The sequence below is a fragment of the Phyllostomus discolor genome, chromosome 9 (assembly GCF_004126475.2).
Source record: "Phyllostomus discolor isolate MPI-MPIP mPhyDis1 chromosome 9, mPhyDis1.pri.v3, whole genome shotgun sequence".
Lineage (NCBI taxonomy): Eukaryota > Metazoa > Chordata > Mammalia > Chiroptera > Phyllostomidae > Phyllostomus > Phyllostomus discolor.
In genome coordinates, this window is record NC_040911.2 from 63562285 (window position 1) to 63575435 (window position 13151).

Genomic DNA, 13151 nt, shown 5'->3' on the forward strand with positions numbered 1-13151 from the left:
GTAACTAACCACACTCATTTACTTATGATTCTGTCCCTTTAGTGGTAAGCCCTTCAAAAACAAAGACAGTCACCAATATCTCCAGCATCTCACAGTACCTGGCACAAAAGAGGCACAGAAAAATTTTTGAAGGACTGAAGGATGAGGCTTTCTCAAATTGACCGGAATCAATATTTTTCATTTAGCTGACTTGCACTGTAAACACTAGCAACACAGCAAAAACAAAAACCAAAAGATTCTAAATTAATTATTTTATTACTCACCACTCCATCTATTGCCATGTAGAGAAGTCGTCTTGGTCTTACAATATTGAAAAGTCTGTCAATGTACTCAAAAATTGCAACCATCATTTCATCTTCATTTTTTGGTGCTGGTCTATAATAACAAGCAACAATGTAACATAGTACTCCTCTGTAACTTGTGATACTGGTGACAAAAATGGGTTACATACTTGTCTTCAGGATGAGTACAGGGATGGATGATTCCATTCATATCCAAATATAGATTATCAAACTCCACATCATTTGGATTAGGTTTACTGGCATCAACAGGAATCTTTACACCATTGCATTCTTTTGGCTGAGGAAGAGATAATTAATAGTAGTTTGATTGTTCAAGTCTAAATTAACACATCCTAGGCTCAGTATGAAACTGTTTCATTTCTGAATTGGGTCGTAAGATAAAAAGTGATTTTACTCCTTAGAGCAAATTGAAGTAGATATTTCATCTATAGAAGAAATTATGATATTGCATCTATAACTTCCAATGTAACAAATTAACCCTAATTAAATGGGAGATATTTATCAACCTCTCAACTCATTCAGATGTCCAAGTGGAAAACCAGGGGAATCATCTTAGAACTCTTTTCCCTCGCCATCCATTATCAACAAATCCTGTCAATTTAATCTGAAAAATGCATCTCCACTGCTCCTTATTCCCACTACCATCACCAACAGAGTATCATCTCTTACCTGAAAGATCGGAACAGTCTTTATGGCCTGCCCCACCTCTACACTCTCCTATCTCCAGTCCACCATCTATGCTGTCAGTTTTCTTTCTAAAATACAAATGTGGCTGTGTCTTAATCTTGTCTAATTTTTCCAATGATTCCTGCAGCAGGTGCACACCAATGAACCTGGACCCTTACTAGTCTCCTGTCCTGCCACAACATTGATCAGGCCCACCTTAACTCTTCTAAGTTCCTAGAACATGCTCTATCACCTCTCAGTGCCTCGGCACACTGTTTCTCCTCCTTCTTCCCTGCCAACCTCCATTTCCTAAAATCCTATTTATTTTCCAGGGTCTAGATTGAGGTCAAACGTCACTTTATAATACTTTGTACACATTATCTCAAAAACTAACTGCTCTTTCTTCTGCATTCCCTCAGAATTGTTTATTCACTTATAACTCTTCCATGGTTTTATAATTAATTTGTCATTCTAATCCAATCACACTGAGTTCTTCAAAAGGTAAGGACTGTGCATTACTTAGTCCTGGAGGCACTGTTATATTTTTGTGGTGAACATTACCTTTGTCTTTTTCTTCCAGAGCTTCAGCAAATGGTAAGAATATGAGATCACACTTTTACTGTTACAAATAGTAGAAGTCATTTAAAAAAATACCAGTTCTCCCATATATATAAAGCATCATTTGTAACAGTCAAAAAAAAAAAAGAGTAAGTGAACAGTTTAAAAACTCATCATGGCCCTGGCCAGGTGGCTCAGCTGGTGGGAGCGCCTTCCTACAGACCAGAGGTTGCAGGTTTGATTCCCAGGCTGGGCACATACCTATAGTGCTGGTTCAATTCCTGGTCGGGGAGCATACAGGAAAACAACCAGTCAATGTTCTTCCCTCACATCAACATTTCTCTGCCCACCCCGAGTCCCTTCTTATCTCTAAAAAAAAATCAATGGACATATCCGAAGGTGAAGATAAATAAATAAATAAATACCCACTATGCACATACCACATCATGCATGGATGGACCTCAAAAACACATGTTAAGTGAAAGCTAGTCACAGAAGACCATAAAAGATACCATTTATACAATCAAGAAGACAAATCTAGAAACAGAAATAGACTGGCTTCAATCTGAAGGTGGGCAAAGGGTAAGGGAGACAGGAAGTAACTGCAAATGGGTACAAAATTTCTTTTGGGAGTGCTAAAAATGTTCTAAAATTAAATAATGGTAAATGTTGTACAACTCTGTACATATACTATAAACGACTGAATTTTATACTTTAAATGGGTGAACTCCATGATATATATCTCAATAAAGCAGTTGAAAAAAAATAAAAAATAAGGCCCTGGCTGGCGTGGCTCAGTGGATTGAGTGCCAGCCTATGAATCGAAGGGTCACTGGTTCAATTCCCAGTCTAGTGCACATGCCTGGGTTGCAGACCAGGTCCCCAGTAGGGGGTATGCAAGAGGTAACCACACAGTGATGTTTCCCTCTCTTTCTTGCTTCCCCTCTCTAAAAGTAAATAAATCAAATCTTTAAAAAATAAAATGAAAATAAGAGACCAACTTCATTAGCAAAAAAGAGCCTACTGAATGTATTAATAAGCTCTGGCATGTTCGTATACTGGAATGCCAGACACAAGTGAGAGTCAAAGATATAGAGCAGGATAATATCAAATATACTGCTGAGCCAAAAAGCAAGTTGCAGAAAAAAACATATACAGGATACCTACCACATTAAGAAACTACAATACAGACAAAGCAATATTAGGTATTCTTCAGGGATGAATACACATGCAATGAAAGCATAGAGAAAAGCAAGGGATAAACCACAATGTCAGGACAGTGGCTATCTTTGAGAGGGGCAGGAAAGAAATTGGGCCTCAATTCTTATTTATAATTGGGAGTAAAGGGTATCAAAAGGGATTTAAAGCAGAACAAGAAAGAAGCTACCAGTATTCTACACAAACATGCTGTGAATCAGGAAAAAAGGGCTTCATCAGAAGCAGTGAATAGAAATGTATACTGTCTAACCACTAAACTGTATACCTGAAACTAATACAAAATAACACTGGATGTTAAGTGTAATTGAAAAATAAAATTTAAAGTAAAAAAAAAAAAGCAGTGAATGGAGTAAGTGGTAAAGAAAGCAGGAGGCCAATTTTGAGGGAGACTACAGAAGATAACCTGATGACCCCCAAAAACAAACTATGAAGGCAGGAGGCTAACTCTCCATCTAACCTCTATACTCCAAACTCCACATTTTCCTTTCTCCTACCCCAAGCAGACACTATACTCAAGAGAACTACACTACAAACTCCACATTTTCCTTTCTCCTACCCCAAGCAGACACTATACTCAGGAGAACTACACTACAAACTCCACATTTCCTTTCCCCTACCCCAAACAGACACTATACTCAGGAGAACTACACTACAAACTCCACATTTTCCTTTCCCCTACACCACGCAGACACTATACTCAAGAGAGTTGAGACCTATTTCCTTTATGCATCCCAGCAAGCTAGTGAATTAATATTTTAGACTTGTATTACATCTCAGTTACAACAATGCCTAGCTCCCTTTGTAAAGTGCAAGCAGTCATAATACGAACATGAATGGATACGGCTCTATTCCAATAAAACTTTGTTTATGAAAACAAGAAGTTGACAACCAAAATTAAGGACAACAAAAATTTAGAAACAAAAAAACAACCAGAAAAGACAGAAAATTGAGCTGTACGGAAGTCCCAACAACCATTCTTCCAGACCCATAAGAGGGGCAGAGTCAGCAGCCAGTGGAGAGGGGTTGTGGCAAGAAAAAGCGGTGGCTGGCAGTCCCAGGAGCACAGGGTGTAGGCGGCAGCTAGCAGACCCTGGTGGCAGACCCTGAGTGTGGGACAACAAGCACACCCAGTGAGGCGCACAAGGCAGCTGGCTGTCCGCAGTCACACATTCATGCGCACATAAACCAGGTGAAAACAGGCAGCGAGACAGACTGCACAATCCAGGACCCCAGCCCCAGGAAATAAAACTTAAAAGCACTGATTGAAAACACTTGTGGAGGTTGAGGTGTCAGAAGGGACTCCCAGCCCCTAGGAGAGTTTGGTGGAGAGACCCACAGGGTTCTAGATCATACACAAGCCCACCCATCTGGGAATCAGCACCAAAGGGCCCAATTTGCTTGTGGGAAGCGGCAGAGGGGACTGATTCGGCAGGGAGTGGAGCAAGCACCATTGTTCCCTCTCTGACCCCGCCCCCACATACAGCTTCACAACCCAGCAACTGAGTTGACCAGCTCCACCCCTCATTTGTAACAGGAAAAAAAAAGGCTCAAATGGAAGAACAAATCAAAGCCCCAGAGCCAATATTTTTAAGCCACCAAGAGATAGCCAACCTAACAGATGCATAGTGAGCACTGTTCAAAGCACTGGTGATAAGGATGCTCACAGAATTGGTTGAATTTGGTCGCAAATTACATGGAAAAATGAAGGCTACACTAAGTGAAAAGAAGAAAAATGCACAGGGAACCAACAGTGATACAAAGAAAACTGGGTCTCAAATCAATGGAGTGGATCAGAAGGAAGAAAAAAACAATCAGAAAAGAAGGAAGAAATAAGAATTAAAAAAAAATGAGAAGAGGCTTAAGAACATGCAGGACATTTTGAAACGTTCCAACATCTGAATTATAGGGGTACCAGAAGGAGAAGAGGAAGAGCAACAAGTGGAAAAGTTATTTGAACAAATAATAAAGGAGAACTTCCCCAATATGGCAAAGGAAATAGACTTCTAGGAGGTCCATGAAGCTCAGAGAGTCCCAAAGAAGTTGGACCCTAGGAGGAATGCACCAAGGCACATCATAATTACATTAGCCAAGATTAAAATGAAGGAGAGAATTCTAAGAAGCAGCAAGAGATAAGGGGACAGTTACCTACAAAGGAGTTCCCATTAGACTGCAGCTGATTTCTCAAGAGACCTTACACGCAAGAAGGGGATGGAAAGAAGTATTCCAAGACATGAAAAGCAAGGACCTACATCCAAGATTGCTCTATCCAGCAAAGCTTTCATTTACAATGGAAGGGCAGATAAAGTGCTTCTCAGATAAGGTCAAGTTAAAGGAGTTCATCATCACCAAACCCTTATTATATGAAATGTTAAGGGACTTATCTAAGAAAAAGAAGATAAAAATATGAACAGTAAAAAGACAGCAAACTCACAGTTATTAACAACCACACCTAAAACAAAAGCAAACTAAGCAAACAAATAGAACAGGAACAGAACCACAAAAATGGAGATCACATGGAGGGATAGCAACAGGGGAGTGGGAAGAGGAGAGAGGGGGGAAAAGGTACAGAGAATAAGTAGCATAGACGGCAGGGAGAAAACAGGGGGAGGGCAAGAATGGTATGAGAAATGTAGAAGCTAAAGAACTTATGACACATGGACATAAAGTAAAGGGGGAGAATGTGGGTGGGAGGGGGTGTGCAGGGGGGAGGGGAGTGAAGGGGGTAAATGGGACAACTGTAATAGCATAATCAATAAAATATATTTAAAATAAACCCAAAACAAGAAGTCACTGGCTTGCTAATCTCTGCCCTGGTACCTAATGCAGCACTAGTCAGATCTTCAAAGAATGTTGAATATAGTTGCATGAGAACTAATACTACAGAGAAAGCAGAGTATGGGGAAGAGGGCATGGTAGGTACTAATTAAAAAAATAAAAAAGCTCCAACTGCCTTCAATAAGAAAACTAAACATACTTTGTTGAGGAGTACTACAGATATATTCAACACATCAATTATGTAAATCCAGAAATTCTTTACTTAGGAGAAAATTTTGATGCTGAACAAAGGAACTCACTCAAGAGCCCTGCCAAAAATAATGCTAGTAAGCCAAGGACAGATCTTTAATCAATCAAAGGGCAGCTAAAAAAAAAAAGCCACTCTGAAACCTAAAACCAATTCATTTCAAGTCACTTTTTCATTCTTTTAGGTTTTCCAAATGATAAAGTGACCAGCCTTCCCTTTCTACCCCAAGACCCCAAGAGTAAAAATAAACACACCCACAGCTGCTCAGTGTGCTAGAAAACCAGAACCCTCTGTGACTTGAAATGTGCAAAACTAGATCTGCCAAATGGAGCACAGCCTAAAACATGCAGAGAGGTGGTCTGCTGCCAAGAAGTGGGAGGCCCAGAGAAGGGACTCAAGAGATAGTCTGTGGATAATCCATTAGCAGCAGCAGCAGCAGGAACAGCCACATGGCAACTTGAGATAGGTATTCCCAGAGAACACAGGTGCTTGAGTATGAAGGGTAGTGAAGTACTTTGGCTGGCTGACTAGCAGTTCCCCAGAAGAACAGGGAGCACATCTACCCAGAAGCCTGGTGGTCAAGGTAGTTCTGCCAATGGGAAAGTCCATTCCTCCACTTCAGGGGAAAAGGGAGGATATATGCATCCCAAATAGGCAGTGGGAAATACCCTATTTGTAGGGGGAGGGGAAGCCAAGGGATCAAGATAAAGAAAGTACTTACAAAAGTAAAGCTGGTACAAATATACGAATTGTCTGTATAAAAAAAAACAAAAACAAAAAAAACACTCCACAGGTTTTGAAGTAAACCCCCCAAATGAAATTTCACACCTACCTACTGTTCCCATCAACATTATAAGGCTTTCTGGCTCCTCAAACATTAAGCAGATACCTCATATTTGCTGTTTGCTAATAGCTAAATAAATGTATTTTTGTTTAACAACATTAGAAAAAGGTTCCACTGGAATGAGAGTTTCCACTGTTCTTAAGTCAGATTCCAAACTACAGAACTTTAGATTTCCCTTAAATCCAACCTTCCACCTTAAGCCACTAGAAAAATAAGAGCAAATTAAACCCAAATTAATCAGAAGGAAGGAAACAATAAGCATTAGAATGGGAATTAATAAAACAGGTAACAACAAAAAATAATAATAAAGAAAAAACTTTATGAAACCAAAAGCTGGTTCTTTGAAAAGACTGACAAACTTTTGGTCAGTATAACCGAGAAAAAGAGAATATTCAAATTACTAGAATCAGGAACAAAAGAGAGGAAATTACTGCCAATCTTAGAGAGAAAACAAGGATTATAAAGAAACATTATAATAATATACCAACAAATAAATGATGTATTTATTTGATGAAATGGACAAATTACTAATAAGACACATACTACAGAATCAAGAGAGAATTTGAATAAAAGTATAAGAAAGTGAAATGACTGAATCAGTAAACAAAAAGCTACCCACAAAAAATGCCTAGGTCTAGATGGTTTCACCACTAAATGGTATTAAACATTTAAGAAGAATATAAATTCTTCACAAACCTTCCAGAAAAACCCAAAAAACAGAAAAACAAACCACCTTCCAACACATATAAGGCCAATATCACCCTGATACCAAAACCAGACAAAGATCTAATAAGGAAACAAAATTATAGATTAACATCTTTGCAGAACATGGATGTAAAACTCCTCAAAAAAATACTACCAAACTGAATTCAGCAATATATAAAAAAGACTATACATCATGACTAAGTAGGATTTATCCTAGGGATGCAAAGTTGGTTTAACATCCAAAAATTAATTAAAATATCAGATGAACAGAATGAAAAGCAAAAGCTGCATGCCCATCTCAATGGATGTACAAAAAGCATTTGACAAAAACCCAACACCCTTTCATGATTTCAGAAAAAAAAAAAAACACCCATGAACTAGGAATAAAAGGGAAGTTCCTCACTATAAAGGGTACCTACAAAACAAAAAATCCAGTTCACATCATAGTTAATGATAACATAGTGGAAGGTTTCCCTCTAAGATCAGGTGTAGTAAGACAAGGATGATTTTGTCCACTGGTTGCTATTTCTATTCTAATCTGTAGTCAAAGTTCTAATTAGGACAATTAGGCAAAAAAAAAGGAGGAAGAAGGAAGTAAAGAAGGAAAGAAAACGAGGAAAAAAAGGAAGAGAAAAGAAAGGCATTTGTATTAGAAACAAGGAATAAAACCATCCTGTTTTGCATGACATCATCTTTATGTAAAAAATCCTAAGGAATCCACTAAAAGAAATTAGTTTTTTAAGGTTGCAGGATTCAAGAAGAATATACAAAACCAATTTAACTTCTTGCAATGAGCAATCCAAAAAATAAAATTAAGAAACTCTCATTAACAACAGTATGGAAATATTAATAACTAATTATTACAATACATTGACAAAAAATGAAAAACATTCTGGCTGATGTGGCTCAGTGGATGGGGTGTTGTCCTATAACCAAAAGGTTGTGGGTTTGATTCCCAGTCAGGTCACATACCTAAGGTTGTGGATTAAGTCTTTGGTCTGGGCATGTACAATCCCAGGTCCAGGAGCATACAGGAGGCAACCAATTGGTGCTTCTCTCTTGCACTGATGATTCCCTCTATCCCTTCACCTCTCTACAGAAGCAATAAAAAATGTTCTCAGGTGAGGATTAAAAAAAGAAAAAAGAAAGAAAAACTTAACTTGGAAGCTCATTCTAAAATTCATAAAGTCCAGCACTCATTTATGATAAAAACTCTCAACAAAGTGGGAACAGAGGGAAACCAATATAGTAATGGCCATATATGACAAACCTACAGCCAATGTTATACTCAATGGACAAAAACCACAAGCATTTCCCTTAAGATCAGGAACAAGACGGGGATATCCGCTTTCCCCATTCTTTTTCAATAGAGTACTGAAAGTCCTAGTCACAGCAATCAGACAAGAAGAAATAAAAGGCATCCAAGCTGAAAAAAAGTAAAATGGTCATTATTTGCAGAAGCCATGGTATTATACATAGATAATTCTATAAAAATTCCACCAAGAAACTACTAGAACTGATTAATGAATTCAGTAAAGAAGCAGGATACAAAATAAATATCCATAAATCAGTTGGATTTTTATACACCAATAATGAACTATCAGAAAGGGAAACCAAAAAAATAATCCCATTCACAATTGCATCAAAAAGAATAAAACACCTAGCAATATATTTAAACAAAGATGCAAAAACCTGTACTTGGAAAATTATGAGACACTGAAGAAACTGAAGATACAAATCAGTGGAAGCATATACTATGTTCATGGACAGAAAGAACTGACATCATTAAAATGACCATTCTACCGAAAGCAATCTATAGACTCAATGCAACTCCCACGAAGATACCAATGGCATATTTCACAGAACTAGAACAAATATTCCAAAAAGACCCCGAAGAGCCAAGCAATCTTGAGAAAGAACAGAGTTGGAGGAATCACACTACCTGATATCAAACTATACTACAAGGCCATAGTAATCAAAACAACATTGTACTGGCATAAAAACAGATGTATAGATAAATGGAACAGAACAGAGTGCCCAGAAATAAACCTGTACCATTAAAGTCAACTAATATTTGACAAAGGAGGCACAAACATACAGTGGGGTAAAGACAGTCTAGTCAATAAATGGTGTTGGGAAAATTGGAGATAAATGCAAAAAATCAAACTAGACAACCTTCTTATACAATATATAAGAATAAAATCCATGAGTGGCAGAAGGGAAATAATGGGGGAAAGAAGGAAAAGGGTCGGCAAAAAACATGTATAAAGGATCCATGGACAAAGCCAAAGGGGGTTAGTATTGAGGGTGGGAGGTGGGGGTGGATGCAGCAGGAGAAAGTGGTGGTGGGAAAATGGAGACAACTATATTCAAATATTAATAAAAAATGCTAAAAAATAAAAAACAATCATTAAAAAACAATAAAACTCAAAATAGATTAAACACTTCAGTGTAAGACTCAAAACCATAAAAATTGTAGAAGAAAACAAGGGCAGTAAAATCTCAGACATTTTTTGTAACATTATTTTTTCTGATATATTTCCTCAGGCAGGGGAAACAAAAGAAAAAAATAAACCAATGGGACTACATCAAACTAAAAAGGTTTGGCACAGCAAAGGAAGCTATCAACAAAATGAAAAGATAACCAACCCAATGAATGGAAGGACATACTTGTTCACACATTTGATAAGGGGTTAATACCTCAAATTTAAAAGAAAGTAATAAAACTCAACACCAAAAATCAAACAACCCAATTAAAAAATGGGCAAAGGACCTGAATAGCTACTTCTCCAAAGAGGATATACAGATGGACAATAGACATATGAAAAGATGGTCAACACCACTAATTATCAGAGAAATGCAAATTAAAACTACAATGAGAGATCACTTTGCACCTGTCACAATGGCTATCATCAATAAGTCAACAAACAAGTGTTGGCGAGGATATGGAGAAAAGGGAACCTTTGTGCACTGTTGATGAGTAAGCAGAGTGGTGCAGCCACTGTGGAAAGCAGTATGGAGATATCTCAAAATATTAAAAATGAAACTGCCCAATTACTGAGCAATTCCACTTCTAGGCATGCATCCAAAGAAACCCAAACACTGGTTCGAAATAACATATGCACCTCTATGTTCACTGCAGCATTATTTACAACAGGCAATACTTGGAAGCAGCACAACTGTCCACCAGTAGATGAGTGGATAAAAAAATTTGTGGTATATTTACACAATGGAATATTACTCAGCCAAAAAGAGAGAGAGAGAGAGAGAGGGAGGGAGGGAGAGAGAGAGAGAAGGATATCTTACCCCCCTTTGTGTCAGCATGGATTGACCTAGAGAATATTATGCTAAGTGAAATAAATCAGTCAGAGAAAGACAATTACCAGATGATTTCACTCTGAGTGGAATCTAATGAACAAAATGAACTAACCAGCAAAACAGAGACAGATTCAGAAAGAGAAGGCTGACAACTGTCAGTTGAGGGGTATGAGTCAGGGTCTGGGAGAATGGAGGTACTAACCAAAAAGAAAAAAGTGAGAAAACAACTCATGGACACAGACAACAGTGTGTTGATCAGTGAGAAAAGGTGGGGTAGTAGGAAGCAGACGAGGGTATGGGGGGATAAATGGTGATGGAAGGAGACTTTGGGGGGTGGATACATAATGCAGTGTATAGATGATGTGTTGTTGTAGAGTTGTGCACCTAAAATCTGTATGATTTTGTTGACTACTATCACCCCAATAAATTCAATAAAAATGAATGAATAAATCAAGGAACTGTGAGGGAAGCAGAATCATCAAAATAATCTTGAAAATGACAACTAAATAGGAAGATTTATTCTTCCCAATTTCAAAATGTACTACAGTTGGACTTCCAGTCAAAATGGCAGCATAGGCAGACATGGCTTGCCTCTTTGCACAACCATCAAAATTACAACTAAAATATAAAACAATCACCACTCAGGAGCATTAAAAATTGAGTTGAAGGGAAACCTGAAAACTATGGAATTAAAGAAACCACATCCATCCAGACTGGTAGAAGGGGCATAGATATGGAACAGGATGGTCCCACACCCACATGAATAAAAATTCAGGAGGGCTATCTCAGGAATGAGGAATCCCAGCCCCACGCCAAGCCCCCCAGCCCAGAGTTCCAGTGCCAGGAAAATAAGTCCCCACAACTTCTGGCTGCAAAAACCAGTGGAGACTGAGTTGATGGAAGAAACTTCTGGGACACCAAGCAGTTCCTCTTAAAGACCCCACACACAGAGTCGCCTACTCAGACTCACTCCCTCTGAGCTCCAGAACCGAGGCAGCAGCTTTGAAAGCACCAGTGGCATACAGGGAGAAAATGAAGTGTCTAGCATCAAGGCAAGCAGAGGCCATAATCCCTTTTCTAAACCCTCCACCCACAGAACCAGCAATCTGGTGCCATATCTGACTCCATCAACTTGCCTAACACTAGGTGAACCACCTTGGATATCCCCAGAGACAATGTTCTACCCAACTTATGGACCCACCCAAGCTGCTTTTCCATTATGAATGATTGCCCTTGGCTCACACTTCACAACTTCCTAAATCCTCTCCAACAAGCAACAGCTGGCCTCAGTGAGTCCCAGACCTAGCACTAGCAGCAGCCAGCCTACATTCACAGCTTGGCTTTGCCTGGAAATCTCCAAGCCCAGCACAAGCAGCAGCCATCTCAGATTGCTTTATAGCTCAGGGAGGGTGACCACGAGCAAAACACAGGTGGGGGCTGACCTTGGCCTGCATCACCCAGGAAATCCCAGGGCCAGCTCACCCAGTGGACAGCTACAGACCACCATTACCCTACCCCTGCACAGCTGATCCTACACAGAAGGCAGAGGTTGGTGGTAAGTGGCCACAGTCAATCCTTGCAGCTAACAGTCCTGGGTAAATCCCTCCCACTGATCTGCTAACAGCAACCAAGTCTCAACTACAAGAGAGGGGTGTACTCAGCCCACTTAAAGGGCATACCTTGAGTACCCAGTTTGGGTGATAGGGGAGGCTGTGCCACTGGACCCTACAGGAAATCTACTACATTAGGCCACACTACAAAGACATGGAGCCAAAGCAGCTCTACCTAATACACAGAAACAAACACAGGGAGGCTGCCAAAATGAGAAGAAAAAGGAACACAGCCCAAGTGAAGAACAGACCAAAACTCCAGAAACAGAGCTAAACAAAGTGGAGATAAGCAATCTATCAGATACAGAGCTCAAAATGTTGTTTATAAGGATGCTCAAGGAGCTTAGTGAGGACCTCAATAGCATAAAAAAGATCCAAAGGGAAACAAAAGATTCACTAATTGAAATAAGAACAATTTATGGGGAAATAACAGTAGAATGCATGAAGATGAGAATCAAATCAATGATTTGAAATATAAAAAAGCAAAATACAACCAATTAGAAAGACTGTAAAAAAAGAACCCCCCCCCACCAAATGAGGATAGTATAAGCAGCCTCTGAGACAACTTCAAGCTTTCCAACATTCCTATCATAGGGATGCCAGAAAGAGAAGAGAAAGAGCAAGAAATTGAAAATTTGAAAAAATAATGAAAGAAAAGTTCCCTAATTTGGTGAAGGAAATAGACATGCAAGTCCAGGAAGCATAGAGAGTCCCAAACAAGATGGATGCAAATAGGCCCACTCCAAGGCACATCATAATTAAAATGCCAAAGGTTAAAGATAAAGAGAGAATCAAAAGCAGCAAGAGAAAAGCAGTTAGTTACCTACAGGGGAAATGCCACAGGACTGTCAGCTGACTTCTCTAAAGGAACCTTTCAGGCTAGAAGGGATTGGCAAGAAATATTCAAA

The 13151-nt window shown here is 39.0% G+C and overlaps 1 protein-coding gene across 2 annotated transcripts in view; it reads right to left on the minus strand.

Annotated features, from left to right (window-relative positions):
* XRN2 (5'-3' exoribonuclease 2) overlaps window positions 1-13151 on the minus strand; it is a 112546-nt gene that overhangs the window by 85070 nt on the left and 14325 nt on the right. For both annotated transcript variants that reach the window (XM_036009472.1, XM_028523763.2), the window contains exons 2-3: window positions 452-579; window positions 264-375 (exon numbers count right to left, since the gene is read on the minus strand). In XM_036009472.1, coding sequence (XP_035865365.1) covers window positions 264-375; window positions 452-579 — 240 coding nt within the window. The remainder of the gene's footprint in view (window positions 1-263; window positions 376-451; window positions 580-13151) is intronic.